Below are 25387 nucleotides of genomic sequence, written 5' to 3'. Positions count from 1 at the left end.
TCATTGGAGAAGTTTATAATATTATTGGCCTTTGTGTTATCCCTTTAGATCCCTGATTACTTATCCTTTAATTTTTGATAAAATCAGTAACCATTAAGAATTTAAATAAACAAGAATGACAACATTCATAAAAGCAAAGCTCTGTAACGGTATGACAGACGCACTTGTAGAGTGTCAGAACTCATTAATCAGTATATAAAAGTCGAAAAAATTGTAAGTAAATTTTTTGAAAAACTGCTGAAATACAGGATAATGTTAAAGGACATACTTACATTTTTAGGACTTGATTATAGAGATGACCCGTTAATAAAATTGTACTTTGTTGTCCTATTAATCAGAATTCCAAAAATCAGATAATAATATCACATACAAATTTGTTGTTCAAAAAATCGACATGTTTAAAATGAACGTATGGATTATAGAGTTGTTACGCTTTCTAAATTGTACTTAAATACGACAGGATTCACCATGCAAAGTTTGAAATCGATAGGACAACTCTATCTTGCCTAAATAACGAAAAGATTTATCCTATCCGGACGGATGGACGTACAGACGGACCGACCATTATTATAGAAAAGCTTTGATTTAGATAAAACAGGAATAATTTATCTCCATAAGAAGCGCAGTTTAACTTATTATCGGAGATCTAAAGGGATAAGACAATGGACGATAATAGTTATTTATCACATCGTGTTATTGTGACTGCTTTCCGCGGATATTGAAATGAAAATTATAAGATTTAAACGAGTTTTATTTTTATGATTTTTATTTTGATATTCGTGTAAAATTGTAAAATGATGCTATACATTAATTTTCAGTATGGCTGAAAACCAGTTCTAATCCAGAGGTTTTAAAGCCATACTAAAAATTTATTTACATCTCCAATCATGATTAACAGAATTGTAGACTTTTATTCAAATTTCTCGTATTCATTCAAATCCGGTGGATAAGAACCGGTTCTCATCCATACGAAAAAATTATGTCTAGCATCGTATTATATCCAGCTTTCTACGAATATAAAATTGTACGATTATAAGATTAAAACCAGTTTTTTTAGCCTCGAGGTGCCGAAAGCGGAAAGCTGTTTATAATACGATGCGAGACATAACTATTAAAGTTTTATGTAAAACCAATGAGAAAACGTATCTTCATATCCTCATAACATAGTAACAGGATGTTTTTTTTTCTCTACTGAAGAATCTCGCTAACCGCTGAACCGATCGGGTTCTCCTTTTATAACTATTTTGGTGGAGGGTACCCTTCAGGAGAAATCACAAAAATCGAAAAGACGCAACATAGACAATTATTTTTCAAATTAAATATTTGAAATAAAAAAAACAAGCATTTAAAGTGCCACTAGAGGCCTCTAGGGGAGTAGCCGCTAGTTGTATTTTGTTCAAAGAAAGTCTTTTCATATTTCAGCATTTTTTCAACAAAATTTATGATTGGATGGTCGGAAAGTCTAACGTACGGACATTCGCTTGTAGAGTTGTAATGCTCTTTTTTGTTGAAAAAAAGACTTTGAATTATGAAACAAAAATTAAAAGGGATAAGACAATGGCCGATAAGTTGATGTACATCCCCAATGATAATACATTATAATACAAAACTTAAATTCACTGAAGTCCCTAAAGTTGTTAAGTCAACGAATAAGAAAACTTTGTAATAAAACATTGGGGACTAGTGTAATAAACAGCCATTGTCCCCTCCCTCTCTCTCTCTCTGAAATATATTCTACATCAATTGATATAAATTAAAGCGTAATAATATCAACACCAAACAATTGTTCATTGATCTATTAAGCGAAGCTTTTCTATAATTATATCCATTCGTCCGTTCGTAACAGATAGCTATTTTCGTTATTTAAGGACTGTTATAATTGTCCAATCGATTTGAAACTTTGCATAATAATTCATATAACAGTTGGCTACGATTTCATAAGAGTAGCAATTCTATAATTGTTTTCAGAAAGCAATTATGTCCATTTAAAACACACTGATTTTTAGAATATTAAAAGCGAAACTTTTTTATAATTAGGGTAGGTCCGTCCGTACCTTTTTTGGTATTTTAAACAGGTTAGAAGAGTCCTATCCATTCCAAACTTTGCATATCGTGAATCCTGTAGTTGTTAGGTACGATTAGCAACTCTATAATCGTTTTCAGGGAGTCATTACATCCATTTAAAACTGCTTATTTTTCATGCAAAAATTTACAATTTTTTTTATTATACAATTATCCTATTAATATGATTTTTTGAAGAATGATTTTTTTGACAACTAGGTATAATATTTTTGGCGAATCATTTCTACATTAGAGTAAAACACTAGAAGGAGAAAGGGTTAAAACACTGTATATCCCCATCGCAACCACCTTGTGTAACCTTTCTATTGGGTCAACAAATATCAACAAATGGTGTCGCTTATATTAACACAGCCAAGTAGCAGAAAAAAATTTAGAAGCAGACGAAAGAGGTCTTTAAAAAAGGAAGGGAGGTAGTTGTCTGTATATACATCTATACTATAGATCTGTTATTTCTACAGTCAAGTCCTAAAAATGTAACTATTAAAGCCTTAAAGTAAAAAAAATAGTCCCATACCTTCCTAAATTAAAATTTTTGTAACCGACCCCTCCTTTAAAAATTATATAACAAGCTTGGGCATCCTTTTTATCTTCCATGGAACTAAAGGGATAAGACAATAGCCGATAAATTTATGTACTTCCCCGATGATAATACACAATATATTCTCTTCTGTAGATTACAATGAGTGGTTGAAACGTTTTGACACTCAACTTAACGAATAAAATTTTTTTTAAATCCCCAAAGTTTTCAAGCAAACTAAAAAGAAAACGTTATTAAAAACTTTGGAGACTAGTGTAATAAACAGCCCATTGTCCCCTTCCCCACTGCACTCCAAAAAGTTGACACCTGTTTCATTCATTTTATTTAATTTTGGGCGTTTTTTTATAATTTTTATAAGCGAAGCTTTTCTATAATTAGGGTAGGTCCGTCCGTCCGTAATGAGACGGATAGCTTTTTTCGTTAATTTAGAATTGTCCTATCAATTTCAAACTTTGCATGGTGATTCCTGTATTAGTTAGGTACAATTTAGAAAGTGAAGCAACTCTATAATCGTTACCAGAATGTCCGTACGTTCATTTTAAACATGTTGATTTTTTACTTTTTTTAAAAACAAATTTGTATGTGATCTAATTATCCGATTGTTTTGATTTTTTGGAATACTGATTCCTGGGACAAAAAAGTACAATATTGTAAGCGAAGCATCTCTATAATCAAGTCCTAAAAATGTAGGTATGTTTTTAAACACAATCCTGTATCAAGAAGTTTTTCAACAAATTGTCCTACCTTTTCAGAGCTTCGCTTTTATGGATGTTGTCATCCTTGTTTTATAATTGGACATCTTTTTAAATTCTACAATTAGTGTATTCAGGGGGGGAGGGGACATTGGACTGTAAATTACTCTAGTTCCCAAAGCTTTACAATTGTGTTTTTTTTTATTTGTTCAACAACTTTGTTGACTATTATTAAATTTTGATTGGTTGATTAAGTTGAGTGTTCAAACGTTTCTACATTTTTAAGCTACAGACACACACACACACACGCACACCCACAAACATACACAAACACATACATACACACATTTACACACACACACATATACACACACACACCTATACACACACACATACACACACACAATCAAACACACACTCATACAAACATATACACACACATATACACATACACACACACACAGACATACACACACATACACACACACACACAGACATACACACACAATCAAACACACACACACACACACTGACATACACCACACATACACACACACACACACTGTTATTCGTAGAAAACTGGATATAATACGATGCTAGACATAGTTTTTTCGTATGGATGAGAACCGGTTCCTATCCACCGGATTCGAATGAATACGAGAAACAAATATACAAAATATTTTATCCCTTAAAAACTTGTCAGAGAGGGGGAGGACAATTAATTCACTAGTCCCAAAGTTTTATAAAGTCGTTTTTTATTCGTTGACTTAACAACTTTGGGGACTTCAGTGAATTTTGGTCGATTCATTCAGGGATAAGGGATAGGAAACCTGGCCATTAATTAGGTCCCGGCCTAGATTCTAAAGGGATATTGCAACTTTTACAAATTCCTATCAAACTGGCGGAGGCTCCCAAGTAGATATCGCTCTAAACCAATAATAATCGGCCTGTTTTGTATCAACCAATCACCAATTGACGGATGAGAATATAACAAACCGCGGCAATTTTAGAAGCAGACAATTCTAGAAAAAATAATGATTTGTCTGCTACTAAAAAATAAATATAAATGGTGTTAGATCACATTAGCTTAATTATTAAATCTGCTTAGAGTTAAACATTAAAAAAGGGCCATATAGAAAAAACAAAAATAATGGGATTATTTTTTGGAAAGAAGGTAGCTACGAATTTTCATTTGGTAGTTTATAAATTAGATGTTGTATTTTGAATTTTACAACACCTTAACCCTAATATGGTCCTACGACAAACGCAGGAGTCCCAAACGTCGGAGTGGACAAACGCAGGAGTAGACACTTAACCTAACCTAACCTATTTTAGACCATCTTACAGGCTTTTAAAATGCCTAACCCCTGCGGGGGGCTTATTTGTACATTCATATCTTAACCTAACCTAATCTGTATAGAAATACTTAATCAAATTAATGTTTTAACACTCCTGCGTTTGTCCACTCTGACGTTTGGGACTCCTACGTTTGTACTGGAACCCCTAATATTTGTACAATACAACACAGTACAAATCTATCATTACATAATAGTATCCAAAGAACTTGATACAATGTTACCCAAGTGCATATTAATTTATTTATTTTGAATTAATTAGCAATGAAATTTTCAAATAAAATTTTTACTCATTAATAAAAATGCAAATAATACAAACTAAAATCTGTCTGGGGGAAACCCAACGATAGCTTTCTGACAGTTCAAATTACCAAAGTAAAAAATTTTGGGAGAGAAAAAACTTCATTTTAACAAAAGCCATTAATATATACATAGGTTTATAAAAAGTTATGTTTTTTACTTTATACTAGCTACCTGAATTTGATTCTATACTTTATCTACACACACAGCTTTTTCATTAGCGTTTAGGACAAACCACTGCGCCATCCCAAAACTGGTTTATTAGGCCTAGGCTTGAAATAGGCCTGAAATAATGTTTTCCTACGTTTCCCATCCCTTATCCCTGGATTCATTAAGTTGAGTGTTGTTTCAACCACTATTTATAATTTACATAAGGGGTAATTTTGTGTATCATCATCGGGGATATTAATCAATTTATCGGCCATTGTCTTATCCCTTTAGATCCCTGGGAAAATTGTTCTTATTAAATCAAACACAATTTATTATTTTCTTAAAAAAAATAGCCATTAGCGATATAATCATCGTGGTTTGAAACAGTTTTGTAGCGAAGCTACTCTATAGCTTATCTTTGTACACAGGGATCTAAAGGGATAAGACAATAGCCGATAAATTGATGTACATCCCCAATGATGATACACAAATTTACCCTTTCTCTAGATTAAAATTAGTGGTCAAAATGTTAGAACACTCAACTTAATCAACATTAATTCCCCGAAGTTCCCAAAGTTAATAATTTTATAAAACTTTGGGGACTAGTGTAATAAACAGCCCATTGTCCCCTCTCTCTCTCTCTCGGCTTTGTATGTCTATAATTGAAAAAGAACGGGAGGGAGGAGACATTGGACAGTAAATGACACTGGCAACCAAAGTTTTATAATTATTTTTGTCTCATTTGTTGATTTTAAAAAGATGAGAACTCTAATTAAATCTTGAATAATTATCGTATTATAGGCAATATTCTACGAATAATAAAATAAAATGCTTAATATTTATACCAGTTTTGTTAGTATGAGCCTTTGGCCCCTCGGGGCTAAGAAACCTTGAATAAGTTTTTTATTTTTTCATTTTATTATTTGCGGAAAGTTGTCTATGATACAAAACGATTAAGAACTATTAATCTATTCTTTTCATTTTACATCTTATGGATGTTGTCATCCTTGTTTTTCCATTGTTTCTCTGTCTTTGCCAGGGATCTAAAGGGATAGTAAAACCGATTAATATCCGGTGGATTAGAACCGGATTTCGGTTATAAGATCCGCCTAATACCCGCGGAAAGCTGTCTATAATACGATGTTATACACAATATATGAAACTAAGCGATCTAAAGGGATAAGACAATCGCCGATAAATTGATAGACATTCCCAATGATGATACACAAATTTACCCTATAGCTTACTTCATTTGTTTGTACGCGGGGATCTAAAGGGATAAGACAATAGCCAATTCACAAAATTGCACATTCTGTTAGTTACAATTAGTGGTTAAAACTTTTTCCCACAACCCTTCTCATCCACTTCCCTTTAGTTACAGAACAAAACAAGTTTAACGCCAAGTGGCGTAACTTAAATATCCAAATTTTTGAGAATTTCAAATGAAATTAATTTGCCCCTGGCTGTAAGGCTTAAGGGATAAGACAATGGAACTGGCATTTTTAAGATAAACTGTAGTTTATTATTATTGGTGGAAAAGTTTGTACACTTTATAAAGAAAATTCAAATATATATTTGTTTGTATATCTATCATGTAAATGATTAATTTATCTATATATCTTTACGTATAAACTAGTTGCTTCGCCCGTAGCCTCTAGGGGAAAGCGGGGGAGGTCAGAAAAACAAAATAATAGAAACCACTAGGTGCATTGAAGATGGGGAGGGGGGGGGCGGGTGGAGTTGAATTTGATATCCCAACTTTTTTATTGTAGATAAAGAAAAAATTAAAAACAGACAGACAAACAAACCAACATCCTTTTACTTTATTATAAGGATAATTTATCAACCTATAAACTAATAATAAATATTTCAGAATCTTTTTTTACTTTTTTATACATAACAAAAAATGCTTATCCCCCGCTCCTTGTACCATCAACTACACCACCACTTGTGATTTGTACTCTTTGTGATGTGTACTCCTTGCATCCTGTGATTTGTACAGTTTGTACTCTGTGATTTCTTCAAATTGTACTTTGGTTCTTCCGATGCTTAGTATAAAAATCCAAGATGGCGTCTGCAGTGCTAGAAGAGGAAGTACCGTGCAGAGACACAGATCCACTCCCAAGCAAGGTAGGCCCCGCCATTTTTTTTATAATTTTCCCGCCATTTTTTGTTTTCCGCCATTTTTTAGTCGTCATTTTTAAAATTTTAGCTCTTCTATAATCCTTCCATCAGTTAGTCCGTCCGCAATGGTTGGCTCTTTTTTTTGTTAATTTATCCATGTTAGAATTGTCCTATCGATTTCAAACTTTGAATGGTGATTCCTGTAGTAGTAGAGTACGAAATGGGGGGGGGGGGGTAGGTAGTTATCTGTTTAATACATTTATACTATAGATCTGTTGTTAAAGGATTCTGCTTATTAAAATATTTGGGTATAGTCCCTAACTTGGCAACTCCTCTTAAGGGGAGTTTCGTCGTTTTTTCACAGTAGCTTTTCTACTATTTCAAGCCCATGCGGCGCGGGGCAATCACCTAACCTAACTTGACCTAATATAACATACAAAAACCTAATTGGGTTTCTGTTCTCAATCTTTTCAACCAATATTTTATTTTAGGACCAGGATTCGAACCGCGATAGTCCTGTGGCTTTCACTATTAACTTTGGACTAGGTAAGAGTGCACTTTTTAGTTTTATTCTCCCGCCATTTTTTATTTTCCCGCCATTTCCTGATGTTCCCGCCATTAAAACTGGTTTTCGCGCCATTTACTATATTGGCACCAATTAATTGTTTTTTTGCCAAAGCCAATTGACAATGGACGCAGGGATCTAAAGGGATAACCCAATGGCCGATAAATTAATGGACATAACCAACGATTATACAAAAAATTACCCCTTCTATGGAATAAAATTAGTGGTTGAAACGTGTGAACACTCAACTTATTGCATTAACCAATCGAAATTCACTAAAGTCCCCAAAGTCGTTGAGCCAAAGAATAAGAAAACTTTATCCTGAAACTTTGAGGACCAGTGTAATAAACAGCCCATCGTCTGTTCTCTCCCTCTCTGCAATGGACGATAAATTAAAATGATTGGTGGATATGTTTGGACACTGCTAGTTAAGTGAAAGATTTCTTTAATAAAACTTTGGGTACTAGTATAATTTACAGTCCAACATCCGTTCCATCCAAGAAAAAAAAACTACAATTTTTTTTGCATCTTTTTGTTAAATTGACATTTTTTGATTTTCGTGCGACTTTTAGCAACAAAGAAGGTTGAATATATTCAGGGAGCTAAAGGGATAAGACAATGGCAGATATATTGATGTACATCCCCAATGATGATACACACAATCGCCCCTTCTGTAGATTACAATTAGTGGTTGCAATGTTTGGACACTCAACTTAATAAACCAACCAATCAAAATTAATGAAAAGTCCCCAAAGTTGTTAAGCCAACAAATAAGAAAACGTTATTATAAAACTTTGGAGACTAGTGTAATAAACAGCCCCATGTCCCCTCTCTCCCTGGTTCCTTCGTGAAAAAAGATGTGATTTAATTGTCCTATGGGGTTAAAACCTTTAGTGAGGATTCATAAAACATTTTACATTTAAGATTTATTTAGGATTCCAAACTGATTAATATCTGCTGGATTAGAATCGGTTCTCAGCCATACTGAGCCTAAAAATCATGTATAGCATTGTATTACAGACAATTTTCAACGATTAATACCAGTTTTGTCAGCCCCGAGGGGCCGATGATGATAAACAAAACAACCCCTTCTATACATTACAAATAATGGTTGAAACGTTTGAACACTCAACTTGATAAACAAACCATTCAAAATTTAAAAAAAATTCCTTATAAATTGTTTAGCCAAACAATAAGAAAATTTTATTATAAAACTTTGGAGACTTTGAGCCCAATGTCCCTTCCCTCGTCCATTATCTCATCCCTATACAATAATTGATGTACATCCCCAGTTATGAACAAAATTATACCTTTTGTAGATTCACTTTAATGGTTGAAGTTTTAAGAAAATTAATAGGGTATTTTAAGAATGAAAGATTATGTTTATAAAATTTTGGGTACAGTAAAATTTACTGTCCTATAAAACTTTGGGTACCAGTAAATTTACTGTTCTATAAAACTTTGGGTACCAGTAAAATTTACTGTCTAATAAAACTTTGGGTACCAGCTAAATTTAATATAAATATATAAGAGTCGAAGCAAAATTATAAGTAATTCTGTTGAAAAACTGTTACATACAGGATAATGTTTATGGACATACTTACAATTTTAGGACTTGAAACAAATTGTTGTTAAAAAAGTTGAAAATCAACATGATTAAAATGGACGTACGGACATTCTAGTAACGATTATAGAGTTGCTACGCTTTCTATATCGTACATAACTACTAGAGGAATCACCACGCAAAGTTTGAAATCGATAGGACAATTCTAATATGCCTAAATTGACGAAAAAGCTATCCGTTACAGACGTACGGACGGTCGGACGGACGGACTGACTCTAATTATAGAAAAGCTTCGCTTTTAATAAAACTTTGGGTACCAGTAAAATATACAGTCTAATATCCCCGCCCTACATGATATCCGCTTCAAATACAAAAATTTTCTCATCTTTATTTCAAAAAATCCGGGAGGAAGGGACATTGGGCTGTTTATTACACTAGTCCCCAAAGTTTTATAAAAATGTTGTCTTATTCAATGGCTTAACAACTTTGGGGACTTTTATTGAATTTTTATTGTTCATTAAGTTGAGTGTCCATACGTTTCAACCACTAAATGTAATCTACAGAAGGTGTAATTTTGTGTATCATCATCATATGGGATGTACATCAATTTATCAGCCATTGTCTTATCCCATTAGATCCCTGAAAATCTTCTCATCTTTATTACAAAAATAAAAAGAAAACAAGTATGACAACATCCATAAAGCTCTAACTTAAGACAGTAGGACAAACGAACATTAACACTTGTAAAGTGTCAGAAATTTATCAAAAAGACATGCTTAAATTTCTAACGACTTGGTTTTAGAATGCTTCGATTATACAATTATACCTTGTTAAAGGAATCATCATCGCCATTTATCTCTTCTTTCCAGAGCATAGGCTACGCATAATGGTTCTCCATTTATCTTTAAATTGGGCCTCAGTAGAGGCTTCACTGAAAGATGAAAAAATCTTCTTTCTCAGTTCCTCAAGGAATTCCCTCCTCCAGGTTGTTTTTGGTCTGCCTGGTTTCCTTTTTTCTGTGAAGGGGTCCCAAGTCAAGGCTTGATTGGTTAAATCATCATGCCCTTTCCTTAGAGTGTGCCCCAACCATCTACATTTTCTCTGTTTTATTGTCAGTTTGATGTCTGACATATCAATCACTGCGCTCTAAAAGCTCAGCATTTGTGATCTTGTGGATTCTCCTAAGACATTCTCCTAAGACATATTGGAGACCACTGATATTAACATAAGATTTCGTTTAATTTTTGTAGATTTTTAATGCGATTTTGGAGGATTTTTCACAAAATTTTTAGCGAGCCTCACTAAGTTTGTGAGGCAATGAGTAAAAAAGTTTTTTTAAGAATCCACCTCTGGTAACGTTTATAGGATATATTATACCTAACTGTTACAGAAATCATAATGCCAAGTTTGAAAGCTATAGGACAGTTCTAACATGTCTAAATTAACATAAAAAGAACAAATGTATTAAGGACAAATATACACTACTGGTACCCAAAGTTTTATAACCATGTTATCTTAACTCAAAACTTTGGGTACTTTTAATGAAATCAAAATGGTTTATTCCAGGCTAGTAGTGCTCTAACTTTTCAACCAATAATTTTAATCTAAATAATGAGCAATTTTGTGTATCATCATTGGGGATGTACATTAATCTATCGGCCATTGTCTTATCCCTTTAGATTCCTTGAATATGTTTGTTATTAAATCAATACGTTTCCTTTCACTCTGGTCCGAAATATTTTTTTTTATGGCTTTCAATCCGATTAATATCCGTTGGATTAGAACCAGTTCATTGCCAAACTGAAAAATCTTATATAGCATCGTGTTACAGACAGTTTTCCACTAATATTAAACTAAAAATAGTATAAATTTTGTTTGGGGACTTTGATTAGTTGGTTCTTTCAGTTGAGTGTTCAAACGTTTCGACCATCAATTATAATCTACAGAAGTGGCAACTTTGTCAATTATCATTGGAGCTGTAAATCAATTTATCAACCGTTGTCTTATCCCTTTAGATCCATGAATATTAATTGGTTTCAAAGCCATACTTTAAATTATTTTGTACCATAGTGAAATATTATTTCATTGATTTAACAATAAACATATACTTATGCAAGGAGGGAGTGGACAAAAGGCTGTTTATTACACTAGCTAGTCCTTAAAGTTTTATAATAATGTTTTCTTATTCGTTGGATTTACAATTTTGAAGATTTTTACTGAATTTTGATTGGTTGGTTGAGTGTCCAAACTTTTCAACCACTAATTTTAATCTGTAGAAGGGGTAATCTAGTGTATCATAATTGGGGATATATATCAATTTATCGGCCATTGTCTTATCCCTTTAGATCCCTGCTAATTTCCCAAAGACAGGAAACCAACTATGGCTTTGAGCGTTTTATTTTCACTTTTGTTGTTTATTTTTAAAGCGAAGCTTTTCTACAATTATGTTTGTGTCTGTACGTCTGTTCTTGCGTCCGTGACGGATTGCTCTTATTTTAGTTTTATGCATGTTGGAATTGTATTATTGATTTCAAACTGTTGGTGGGGATTACTTGAAATTTTACATTATATGTATATCTAATATCTATGTAAAACTAAAGTTTAAAATAAATTTAAAGGATTTTTACAAATATTTTAAAAGATTTTTTGGTGTATAATATTTTTTCTAAAAGTATCCATCTTTCTCTCTATCTATTAAACTATCTATCCATCAATTTTAAAATATCTATTTATTAATCTATCTATCTTTTAATCTATTTTCCATCTATCTATCCATCAATACTAAAATTTCTATTTATCAAACTATATATCTATTTTCTGCATATCAATCTATTATAACCAGCGTTGTATAGCCGGAGCCTGGAGCCGCCATATTTTGCTGGAGCCGGAGCCGTTATTTCTTTAAAAAATGGCTCCAGCTACGAGTTAGCTAAAATAAGAGATTTTTATTGATTATAATTTGGTGACTCTGTTGTGTCGTGTGCAAATGCCCCTTTTAGGTTTTTAAAGTCCATTTTTATCAAAAATATAACTTTTAAAACCTTCAAAAGTCAAAAATAGACTTGGCACAATAAAATATGATGAGTTTTTCTTGATTGCACCAAAATCAAACGGCTCCACAATGCTGAATTTATAACCATCTATCCCTCTGTCTTCAATTTATTATCTTGAACTATGTATCAATATATTTTCTGTTTATCTACCTATCAAATTGTGTTTCCACCTATTTTCAATCTATCTATCTATCTATATATCTTTCTATCTATCTGACTATCCATCTATCTATCTATCTATCTATCTATCTATCTATCTATCTATATATCTATCTATCTATCTATCTATCTATCTATCTATCTATCTATCTATCTATCTATCTATCTATCTATCTATCTATCTATCTATCTATCTATCTATCTCTCTATCTATCTAGGAGATGAAGATGGGGAGCTGTCCAAAGAAAAAGCCAAGAAACTGGAAAGATTCGCGCTAAGGTTTGTAAACTTGCATTTAGTTTTAATACAAACAGACAATTCTTTTATGTATAAAACTAGCAGATACGACCCCTAGATGCCTCTAGGAGCAATTGCGAGTAAGAGGGATTGAGGGAGGAGTTGCACCCACACTTTTAATAATAGTTTTTATAGAAAGTTAATTTTTTTGAGGGGGAGGGTAATTTTTCTAGGGGCAATTCTCTTAGGAGGGTGGTGATACCCTCCCCCAAAATAGTTATAAACCTTCCTTTGACTTATGAAAAGCTACCCTGTAACTTTGTATATCAACATTGAGAATGGACATCAATTTATTGGCCATTGTCTTATCCCTTTACAATTACATTTACAAATCCCAAATTTTTCTTATAAAAATCAATAAGTCTAGTCTTGTATTATAAATAAACTAAGTTTTTTTTCTTAGTTTTATGTTTGTTTGTCTGTCTGTCTGTATGTCTGTCTGTCTGTCTGTCTATCTGTATGTCTGTCTGTTTGTCTGTATGATTGCCTGTCTGTATGTCTGTTTGTCCGTCTGTCTGAATGTCTGTCTGTCTGTATGTTTGTCTGTGTGTTTGTCTGTTTGTCTGTTTGTCTGTCTGTATGTCTGTCTGTGTGTTTGTCTGTATGTTTGTCTGTGTGTGTGTCTGTCCGTCTGTCTGTCTGTTTGTTTGTCTGTCTGTCTCTCCGTCTGTGTGTCTGTTTGTCTGTCTTTCTGTCAGTCAGTCTATCTGTCTGTCTATCCGTCTGTATGTTTGTGTGTCTGTTTGTCTTTCTCTCTGTCTGTCTGTCTGTTTGTCTGTCTATCTGTTTGTCTGTCTATCCGTCTGTATGTCTGTCTGTCCGTCTGTCAATCAGTCTGTCTGTTTGTCTGTCTGTTTGTCTGTCTGTTTGTCTATCTGTCTGCCTGTCTGTCTGTCTGTCTGTCTGTCTGTATGCTTGACTGTCAGTCCGTCTGTCTGTATAGCAGACTGTAATTTTCATGGAGGGAGGGGACATTGGTCTGAAAATTACACTGGTACACAAAATCTTATTCGCTGGCTCCTCAACTTTGGGTACTTTTATTGAATTATAATTTGAGGGTTCCAAACTTTTCAATCAATGATTTTAATCTACAGATGGGGTAACTTTCTTTGTCATCATTGGGGATATATATTAATTTATCATCCAGTGTCTTATCCCTTAAGATCCCTGGTAGTTTGTTTTTATTTTGGTCTAGAAACCTAATTCTAATGATAGACATTCATAAAATTCCGTTTCTTGCGGTTGTACGCGGACATACGCAATGTTGGAAGGGTGACGAATTTCGGGAAAAATTCATCTTTATATTAATTTGATTTATATAATCTTGCAAGCATCGCTTTTATCGAGAAAAAATAAGTTAATCAAATGGCGAAAAATGGGACAAAACATATATTATCCTGTTGTGACGTCATAAATTTCGGGAAAGGAAAAGGAGAATTACATTTTTACCATCTCTTTTGAAGATATTTTCTTTTCTCCTTCACTTCTCCTATCCCGAAATTTATAACGTCAAAATGGGATCTGAAATTTGCGTCAACCTTCAAACATTGCGTATGACTGCGTACGACTGCAAGAAACGGCATTTAGTTGTTGTCTATCAATTCTACCAGATGCACTCTATACCTTATAGACAAAACTAGTATGATAGTGGATAATTTAATGCTACGTCTTGCGGTCGTAGCGGTCATGCGTCATATTGGAAGGGTGACGCAAATTTCAGATCTCAGTTTTCGCTGTTTGATTTACTATTTTTCTTCATAAGACAAAAGCGATGCTTGCGAGATTATTTAATTCGTTATAATATAAAGATAATTTTTATTCAAATCGCGAAATTTGGGATCTGAAATTTGCGTCACACTTACAATCTGAAAGTGGGGAAGATAGTAAGGGATGGGGTAGAACCGGTTATCATGATGTTTTATGTTGTCGACTTTAAGTTAAACTCTACCAAGTAGTATAAATTGAATATTATATTTAAAACATGTATGTTTTCTGACAAATGACCACAAAATGTGCTTAGCTGGATCTTTAAATCATTTTCGTGGTGAGCCAGATCGGAGTGAGCCAACTTTCCACCAATGAGAGCACAGCATTTTATGAAATGCTACGCTGTGATTGGCTAAAATTCGGCGCACCCCTATCTGGTTCACCACTAAATTCATTTAAAGATACAATTGTTCAAAAACTGACGGCTGCAGCTAAATAAAAAATGTAATATCAGCTGCTGTTGACTGTGGACGAGTGTAGCGTACGGCGGGGGTTGTATAGTATGACCGGTTTGTTCCTCCATCGTTTTCATATTGGCTGTTTTAGAGATTGTGTCTCTAGATTATCTCTTTTCATTCTTTAAACATTTTTAAAAGCGAAGCTTTTCTATAATTACGGTAGGTCCGTACGTACGTCCGTCACAAACGTATAGCTTTTTTCGTTAATTTAGGCATGTTAGAATTGTCCTGTCGATTTCAAACTATGCATGGTGATTCCTTTAGTAGTTATGTACGATTTAGAAAGCGTAGCAACTCAATAATCATAACGAGAGTGTCTGCACGTCCATTTTAAACATGTTAATTTTTTAATTAACGAAAATTAACGGACGGACCGAACTTAATTATAGAATAGCTATGCTTTAAAAAAAAGACCTTATCCCCTAATTCCCTGACCCCCTGCGGGGGCGTATAAATTAGACCATTCATAATCAACAAATGCATTACACAGTGAAATATAATCAGAGTTTCTAAAGGGATAAGACAATGGCAGATAAATTGATGTACATCTCCAATGATAATACACAAATTTACCTCTCCCTTTTAGTAATTAGTAGTCTAGATTAAAATTAGTGGTTGTTACGTTTGAACACCCAACCGATAAAATTTCACTCCAAATTTCTCTCTCTCTCTCTTAATTTAGGCATGTTAGAATTGTCCTATCCATTTCAAATTTTGGATGATGATTCCTGTAGTTATATGTACAATTTAGAAAACAAAGAAACTCTATAATCGTTACCAGAAAGTTCGTACGTCCATTTATAACATGCTGATTTTTTACTTTTTTGGACAACAATTTTTATTATGAAATCATATTATCTTATTCAGCAGATTTTTAGAACTATTATTCCTATGACATGTACAATATTTTAGACGAATCATCTCTATAATCAAGTTCTAATGTAATGTCAGTATGTCCTAAAACAGAATTCTGTTTTTATGTAATTTAAGTGTTTCCAGGCATTGCTTATTACAAATAGCAAGCTCCTGATAGTAACTCATGTCAAAGAAAGCGGGGACAATGGGCTGTATATTACACTAGTCCCCAAAGTTTTATAGTAACGTTTTCATATTCGATGGCCTAACAACTTAAGTGAGTTTTGATTGGTTGGTTTTTAAGTTAAAACGTTTCAACCAATAATTTTTACGTTACAGAAAGGGCACTTTTGTGCATCATCATTGGAGATATACATCAATTTATCTGCCATTGTCTTATCCCTTTCGATTCCTGAACTCATGCCATTTTTTTTAACTTATCTAATATATTTATAATTTTCTTCAAAATTCCAAATTTGAAGTGATTTTTTCCCATTGTGTATAAAAAGGTAAATCGGCCAATTTCAAATCTTTACCAAATTTGTTGGCCCGTTGTAATTTAACAATTCAGGGATCTTAAGGGATAAGACAATGGAAAATAGATAGATAAACTTCGTTAAACTCAAGAATATAATTATAAAACATTGGGTACTAGTATAATATACAGTCCATTGTCCCCTCTCTCCCTGACAAAAACTTTTCTATTCATAATCCTTATACAAAAGTAACAGGATGTCTCTAAGTCTGTCTGTCTGTTTGTCTGTTTGTATGTCTGTCTGTTTGTCTGTCTGTCTGTCTATATTTCTGTATGTCTGCATGTCTCTGTGTCTGTCTGTCTGTCTGTATGTCTGCATGTCTGTCTTTATGTCTGTATGTCTGTCAGTCTGTCAGTCTATCTGTCTGTCTGTCTGTCTGTCTGTCTGTCTGTCTGTCTGTCTGTCTGTAAGTATGTCTGCATGGCTGTCTGTCTGTCTGTATGTCTGTATGTATGTCTGTACCGAAGGATCTCGCTTACCGCGGCAGAACCGTTATGGGTCTCCTTTACAGGGTAGCTTCTCATAGGTCTTGTGAAGGTTTTATAACACTTTTGGGGGAGATGGTGCCTCTACCCTCCTAAGAGAAATCGCCCCCAGAAATAATTCCCCCCCCTCCTTTTAAAAAAAAAATTTTTACCTTTTCTTTTTCAAACGTTTGCAAACTGAAATCCACCCCAACCCCTACACTTTTCTCAAGTAGCCTCTAGTAATAAATAGAGCCATGGTGGTCTAGATCTAAAATAGAGGGATTAAAATAATTTTCGTTGGATTTTTGGAAAAAAAATTTAAAAATCCTTAGATTAATACCGATCTTCTCTCCACATTATTTTGTCCGTAACGCTACGGAAAAAATTTGTTTCTCGGCTCCTATTTTAGATAGACAGCTGAAATTTTTAGTGAAGATTCCTATTATGTATGTGCATCTACTCTGTACATTATTTTGTCCGTTTGTCTGTCGGTCAGTAATGCTTAAAAATCAAAAAAACTTTTTTGGGGAAAATGCTATTTTAATAACTGATATTTTAGATAGACAGCTGAAATTTTTAGTGAAGATTTCTATTATACATGTGCATCTACTCTTAACAGTATTGTGTCCGTATTTCTGTCGATAATGCTTAAAAAGACAAAAAACATCATTGCTGGGGAAATGTAATTATCTCCACTGCTATTTTAGATAGACAGCTGAAATTTTTTAGTGAAGATTCCTATTATATATGTGCATCTACTCTTAACAGTATTTTGTCCGTTTGTCTGTCGGTCATGCAAAAAAAACACAAAAAAATTTATTATTTCAATTTAAAAAAGACATCAGTTTTCAAGAAAACAATTCTTAGAAATTAGAAATATTGATTATAATGTAAAAATCGACAGTGTCTAAACTTTGCCACTAATATTTTTGTTTCAGGTCAAGTCTGAGGAAGCCCAAATCTCCCCGCCTGCCCCAGTCTAACTCGCCATCAAATAACACCAGCAATAACAATAACAATATGTAAGTAACAACACACTTCTCCCTGAAATACACTATTCATAATAATAACAATATGTAAGTAACAACACACTTCTCCCAGAAATATGATTTTGAAATCTGTGAAATAAACCATTTATTACGTTTAAGGGAAGTAAAAGGGAACAATTATAGGAAAAAATCCCCTAAAATTACACTGTTCATAATAATAATAATGTGTAAGCTACAACACACTTCTCTTTGAAATATGACTCTGAAAACTGTAAAAGAACATATTACGCTTTTGATGTGAGGAGAGAAGGGGAAGTAAAGGGTAACAATTAAAGAAACAAGCAATAATTACGATATGTACGTAACACACACTTCTCCCTGAAATATGACTTTGAAAACTGTGAAAAAAACCTATCTAACTTTGAATGTATGAAAATGGGGGAAGTAAAGGGAAACCTTCCCTAAAATAATATAAGTAAATAATTATAACAATATGTAAGTTAAGCACATCTCCTTGAAATAAGATTTTGAAAACAATGAAAGAATCCATTAGGGTGGGAAAAGTAGAAAAGTAATGGGAAAGTATAGGAAAAAGTTCTTTAAAATAACACAAACAATAAAAATAATAATATGTAAGTAACAATACACTTCTCCCTAAATATGACTTTTGAAAATAGTAAAAGAACCCAAAAGGCTTTTGATGTGGTAATATGTAAGTTAGGCCCTTGAAAAAAAAAACTATATTTTTCTTTCCTTTGTTCAAACTTTTTCACCATTAATTTTAATACTTTTTTCACCTTTTCATTGAGAACAAAATTAATGTTTTTCATCTCATAAAAACCCTTTCATTGTACGACTTTCGCTTGAGTGTGTACTAATAATATTTTTCTTAATTTTTAGGGTAAAAAGTGGCGGACTTGTTAGGGAGAAAAGCAATCTTTCTTTTAGGTATAATCCTTATAATAAGTAACAGGATGACTGTCTGTTTGTATGAGAGTATCTCGCTAACCACTGAACCGATATGGTTCTCCTTTAGAGAGTAGCTTCTTAAAGGTCTTAAAGGAAGGTTTACAACTATTAACTATAATTATTCAGTTGTACATAAACTCTCAAACAATTAGAATTGAGAAGGCTTGAATAAAGCGAAATATATTTTCTACAAAGAAGTGTGTTTTTACTGTATAGTTAGCTCTAGCCGCGCGTTTTTTGAAATATAACTATTTTGGGGGAGGTTACCGCCACGAGAAGATCGGTCAAGGAATAAAATAACCACCCTCCAAAAAGTTTTTTTTTATATATATATTGAGGCCTCTATGGGCGTAGCTGCTAGTAAATATATAAATAGATAGATAAAAGTTTATAAATGAGAATAACATAGACGGATATTAGATTTAGGATCAACTAAGAATAAGAGGATAGAATATTAAGTGTTTTAGACAGATAGACAGACAGACAGACAGACAGACAGACAGACAGACAGACAGACAGACAGACAGACAGACAGACAGACAGACAGACAGACAGACAGACAGACAGACAGACAGACAGACAGACAGACAGACAGACAGAGACAAATGAGAATAACATAGACGGATATTAGATTTAGGATCAACTAAGAATAAGAGGATAGAATATTAAGTGTTTTAGACAGATAGACAGACAGACAGACAGACAGACAGACAGACAGACAGACAGACAGACAGACAGACAGACAGACAGACAGACAGACAGACAGACAGACAGACAGACAGACAGACAGACAGACAGACAGACAGACAGACAGACGGACAGACGGACAGACAGACAGACAGACAGACAGACAGACAGACAGACAGACAGACAGACAGACAGACAGACAGACAGACAGACAGACAGACAGACAGACAGACAGACAGACAGACAGACAGACAGACAGACAGACAGACAGACAGACAGACAGACAGACAGACAGACAGACAGACAGACAGACAGACAGACAGACAGACAGACAGACAGACAGACAGACAGACAGACAGACAGACAGACAGACAGACAGACAGACAGACAGACAGACAGACAGACAGACAGACAGACAGACAGACAGACAGACAGACAGACAGACAGACAGACAGACAGACAGACAGACAGACAGAAAAAAAGTTAAATATATAGATCGACGTAAAATCTGGTGCTGCTATCTATGGATATTTCCAAAAAAAATATCATATAAAAAAAAATCTTCCAAAATATTTGTAAAAATCCTTTAAAATTAATATATTTGAAAATTTTAGTTCATTGACATCTAAAGAGTGCAAATATACTTGTGGGTGCGAATGGGGCGTTTGTCCAAATTTAGGTATGGAGACCGCTCTTCTATGAGTACTACTAAAAACCTACTTTTACTGCAATACACATAGACATTCTCATCGTCGGTTCGTTTGTTTAGAATGCTTAACCCTCTATTCCCACAAGTATAATACGAATTTGGTTGAGCTGGTGGAAGCTCAACAAAAGACCCACGCGAAGTATTATGTTGCTTTAATCTAAGAATAAATGGTTGGTTTTGATATTCGGTCAGAATTATATAAGTATATTAAGTATTTAAGGAAGGAAAATGTTTTTTTATAAAGTGTATTTATATTACAAGTGCATAAGTTAAGTATGAAAATATTTACAGGATAAGTCCCAAGCAGTGAATTGTGCTAAGTGTTAGAATTCTAACATAAGGCCTGAGCTCAATTCATGCTAAGTACTAAGGGGCCTAAATTTAAACTACAATGCATGCCAAACAACTAAGTCATTACCTTTTAAAGCCAGAAAGAGAAGTTGATGGTAGGGGAGTCAATAAATAACTGAATAAATTTAAGAGGTACATGCTATAACATTAGCTCTGGACCAGGATTTTAGTGTTTGTCTGTACAATTAAATGTCTGTGTGTTAATATGTGACGTAAATCAGGCATGGTTGTAGGCATACATATTTGTACTGATTATTTATATGATTACTTTAACAATAAACATAATATCTTTAATAAACATATACTATTAGCAAATCACATACAGATTACCATGAATAGGCTAGCGTTACCCATATATGGTGTCACATAGGTAGAGATAGGCCTATGAATGCATAAATTGATACAAATAATGCCTTGGGCCTAGCTAAAGTAATTGTGTCTTGCCCCTGATTGCTACTAGATAATTGCAGGGCACGCGTCAATCAAATATTCATAATCTGCTCTATAAAGTGTTGACTTTATATCAAGCATAGATAGATAGCTGTGGATGCGAAGCATTTCTGTAAAAGTCTTATATGTACGTTCAAAGAATTTGAAAATTGAGGATCGCATCTCCAATGGGGGTAAGTTGTTAAAAAGAAAAAAGAGAAAAAGAAAAAGTTTAGTAGTCCCAGTATAGGCATATATAATAAACTATAAATGTATTCCAAGCTAAGTTAAATACGCTTTCCATTAAGAAAGTAAGCTTTGCGTATTTTCATGGCTGGGTATACAAGATGATAAACCTCCCAAATAGAATACATTCTTTTCTTGAGGGGTTTAGTTTTATCTAACATTGTCACATCAATAAATGTTTTTGCGTTGGTTATTCTGGATAGTTCAGCTTCTTCTGATGATGAACTAGGTGGTGAAATGCTCTCTTTCGAAGTGTAGACTGAGGTTGGGGGTGAGGTAGATATGTAGCTAAGGGCGTCCACTTGTGCTACCTCGTTGCCATTCTCGTCCAAGGTGATTGAGTGATTTTCCAGGTCATAGTAGAGTTGGTTGAGGTCATCGGTAGAGAGGGATAGTGTGCTGCTGGAGCTAATGTCACTATCGGTCTCCACTCTACTCTCTTCTCTGGTATTCAGGGCTGTATTTAACAAGAAATTCCTGATGGTGATGGACAGGTTCTCTGAGAATCCATCGTACTCTGGTGTGGTGATAATGTTGTTGTTCTCGTCTATAGCGTCAAGGTGTTGACAGGAACACAACCGCAATCCGTCCAAGGTAGGGTGGTGGTAGGGCTCCAATACTCCATGATCATCTAGGTTATCTCCAGGCTGGTCCATGGTAGATCCTAAAAAGAGTTAGTGCGCGTGCTCCAACCGGTTCCTTGGGGTATCCTGGCTATGGTAATCTAAACAAAAGAACTTTTAATAATCTTTTATTAATCATTTTATCCCTGGGATATTCTAGAAATTCTTTTCGTTACAGATAGACCTATAATGGATTGATTAGTTATCTCTATTTCTGTTAAATATAACTGTTTCCTGAATTTAAACAATATTTTTATATAAAAATTATAAGTACAATTAATATTTACATATCGTATTAATTTCTTTGGTTACATTATTCGTATATATGTATAAATATAAGGTTTTACTAACAATAGTTGGTAACCCTTGTTTGTATATTTTGTATATGTACATATGGTTTATACCATTGTTGGTATTAGCTGTATTTCATTTTATTTTTAACATGAATAAATTTTAATCAATTTGAAGACTAATATCTTACGTTACATCGCTTTCAAGTATACCTTTTAGACCTAATGTCTAGGAAGTATCTCGTTCGACGTCCGTAATTAAAATTTACGTAACAATAAGTTGTCAACCCTTTGTTTATGTTTGGGCGGTCAAAAGTGATAGGGGTTGGATTTGAGCGAGGTTATAAAAAGCTGGCGGCCCAATAATTATGCTCATTTTAACAACAATTGTCTTTGCGAGCGGAGCTTGCGCTCGAGTGTTTAATTTTACCGCTAATTCCAAGAGAATTTATATAAAAGTGATAAAATATAGTAACTCGTTTGTTTTATATAAATGTTTTTATGTTATAGATTGTTGATATGCCCATTATTGCATTCGTTAGCCTCTATTTAAGACTCAGGAATCTCATTTTCTTCGTCGATAAGGCCTTTATCACTATATTTTTGATCAAAAGTGGGTTAGAAACAATATGGGTATATCTTCAATTTATGACAATTTTGTTTTATATAATATTTGTAGTTTTGATAGGACATATCTGAATCATCAGGTAGATTGACGTACCTTGTTTTGTTTACGTTTTCTGTCTGCAAAAGTTAAATTTGTTCATCGTAAGCAAAACTTATATTGACACAGTTATGTTCCATCATTTTATTCGTTTTAACATTTGATTACAGCGCCCCTTTTTTGTAATCAAAATTTATTGAATATTGACTTACATCTTCTTAAACAATTTTGCTATAGATTTTAAAATAAGATTTTCGTTTTACTTAATTCAGTTATAATGTCGTTTAATTAATAGGTTATTTACGTTACAAGTAACTCAACCATATTTATTTTAAAATGGTCGCTTACAAAAATTATATTTAGCTAGCTTCATCGTAGGTACTTTTAAAACATCATTGAAAATATTCAGATTTAGCTAGTACATAAGTTTTAGTTGCTTGATACATCATACTGAAAATGTTTTGATAGCTCAGCGATAGCTATTTTTAAGCGTTGAATCATGTAAAATTAATTACACATTCTTTAACTTAATTGAATCTGCTTTTAAATGATAAAACAAAGTTTTTTAATGGTTAAATAGCTTAACGATAGCTATTTTTTTAGCGTTGAATTATGTAAGATTAATTTCACACTCGTTAACTTAGGTAAGTTTACTTTTTTAATGTTTTAATGGTTAGGTAGCTTGCCCATAGTTGCTTTAAATACTGGCTAAAAATATTCGTGCGTACAGTCTTTTTCATAAAATTAATTTTACTATATTGCCTTTCAGAATCATTAGTCCTCTGTTTAAATTTACATCCGCTCATTATGTATATTCCGGACAGCCTGGACGCGCATCAGAATATTAAGGAGAGATTCGAGGAGTCGATGAGAGCGGCTGCGGCCACTCTCGCCAATTCCTCGCTTCTCGAAACCTCCTTAGACGACTCGAGTTCAGTGTACAGCGACGCGTCTGGGATGCCAAGCCTTGCTGACGTTGATGACTATGGGAGTACTTTTGATACTGTAGAGTCCGAAAGGGATCAAGGGGAGATGTTTGGCAAGGAGCATCTCTCACTGATGCTTAGTAGAACGATACAAATCATCTGGTCTCTCCTCAATTCGGTGATGTGGAATTCCTGTGGTGACATTGGTGACGATGTTGCCGGAGGTGATTCTGGGTCTGCCGAGTCGAGGAGAGACCAGAAGACGAGTCTGGACGCACTCAACATGGATGGCTTGTTCAACATGTTGTTGGGTTTAGGCTTGTTTTCTTGTGCTCTCTTAGTTGTCTTCTTTGGCGCTGTAGGGCTTGAGACTCTAACTCGTTTAGATAACACCTCAGACAGGTCGCTGGCTCGCTGGATAAGAGATGTATGTACGCGCCTCCATGATATAGGCGTCCGGACCATTGAGCTTCTTCACTGCGGTAACAGGACTAGATCTGGAGTTACGTCGCCAACCGTGGAGCCGTCGGATACAGGCATCTATGAAGCTGCGTCTTCTGTGATGGATGATATTCTGTCAGATACACAGGTGAGCTTTTCTTCTTTTGTATATTTTTTTCTGTTTTGTATTCTTTTTTTTTTGTATAGCCACCCGTTTTGTCTAGTAAAGCATCATGTTGTTGCAGGATTGTTCTGTCCTATTCTCACTTCCTCAACGTTGACTTTCGGCTCTTCCATATATATCGCTCACCGCTTGTCGTCGTTTTATGTCACCAGAGAAATCCGCTCGGTTACCGCAATCAAATTGAGATACCAGTTAACATTTACTATAATCTTAATTAGCAAGCTAATATTATTTCCCTCTGGGAAGGTTGAGTCTGCTCGTGCCGCACGTTTCTCATTGGGGTTTTGAATGTTAGTTCAAGACTTTAATGTTTTCTTTTTTGTTTTAGGCTCCCTCTGCTAGTCCATCAACTCCAGCCGAGGTGAGGTCCAGAGTTGGGCTGTTTGCTGTACACCGCCTATCTGCCACCGAGGATCGAGTTACTGGAAGTAATGTGCCTGCGGGATTGGACACCCCGTCAGGAAGTCCTGGCTTCCGCCCATTGATATTTGATCAATCAGAGCGTCTTCATGTAAGTATTGATACTTTAGTTTTTCTATATTAATTTTCAGAAAGAGGCTGTATCTTTGTACACGTATCTAGAGGTGTTTGCAACTAAAATTCTTATATTGGTAGAATATTAACCTTAAAATGTATGGTTGCGTAAGCATTTTTGAACCGTTTTAAGATTTTAATTCTATTATAAAGTGGGTTGAATCGCTACCTAATCATATAGCTTTACAGGATTTTAGGCATTCTCATTTCCTGATTTTCCTGGATTCTATTTTAGTGTTGCGATTAAACTAATAAAATCTATTATATTTTAGGCGACGAATTCAGTTAACCTGGAGCAGCATTATACAACCATGCTAAGGTTTAGCCCGCCCAGTACTGGAGGGTCCGCGGAGAGATCCAGCTATAGTTCATCTCTATGCCTT

At 34.2% G+C, this 25387-nt stretch overlaps 1 protein-coding gene across 1 annotated transcript in view; it reads left to right on the top strand.

Annotated features, from left to right (window-relative positions):
* The first annotated feature begins 6994 nt into the window (after window positions 1-6994).
* Window positions 6995-25387, top strand: part of LOC145307023 (uncharacterized) — a 46067-nt gene continuing 27674 nt past the window's right edge. The window contains exons 1-5 of the mRNA XM_080149363.1: window positions 6995-7247; window positions 7733-7787; window positions 12801-12861; window positions 17901-17984; window positions 18852-18899. Of these exons, the coding sequence (XP_080005489.1) occupies window positions 7185-7247; window positions 7733-7787; window positions 12801-12861; window positions 17901-17984; window positions 18852-18899 (311 nt within the window). The 5' untranslated portion in view covers window positions 6995-7184. The remainder of the gene's footprint in view (window positions 7248-7732; window positions 7788-12800; window positions 12862-17900; window positions 17985-18851; window positions 18900-25387) is intronic.

This window comes from Acartia tonsa, chromosome 15 (assembly GCF_053477335.1).
Source record: "Acartia tonsa isolate MP-2025a chromosome 15, ASM5347733v1, whole genome shotgun sequence".
Classification (NCBI taxonomy): Eukaryota; Metazoa; Arthropoda; class Copepoda; order Calanoida; family Acartiidae; genus Acartia; species Acartia tonsa.
The sequence above is the reverse complement of the archived record's forward strand: the minus strand, read 5'-3'. Positions and strand labels throughout refer to the sequence as shown.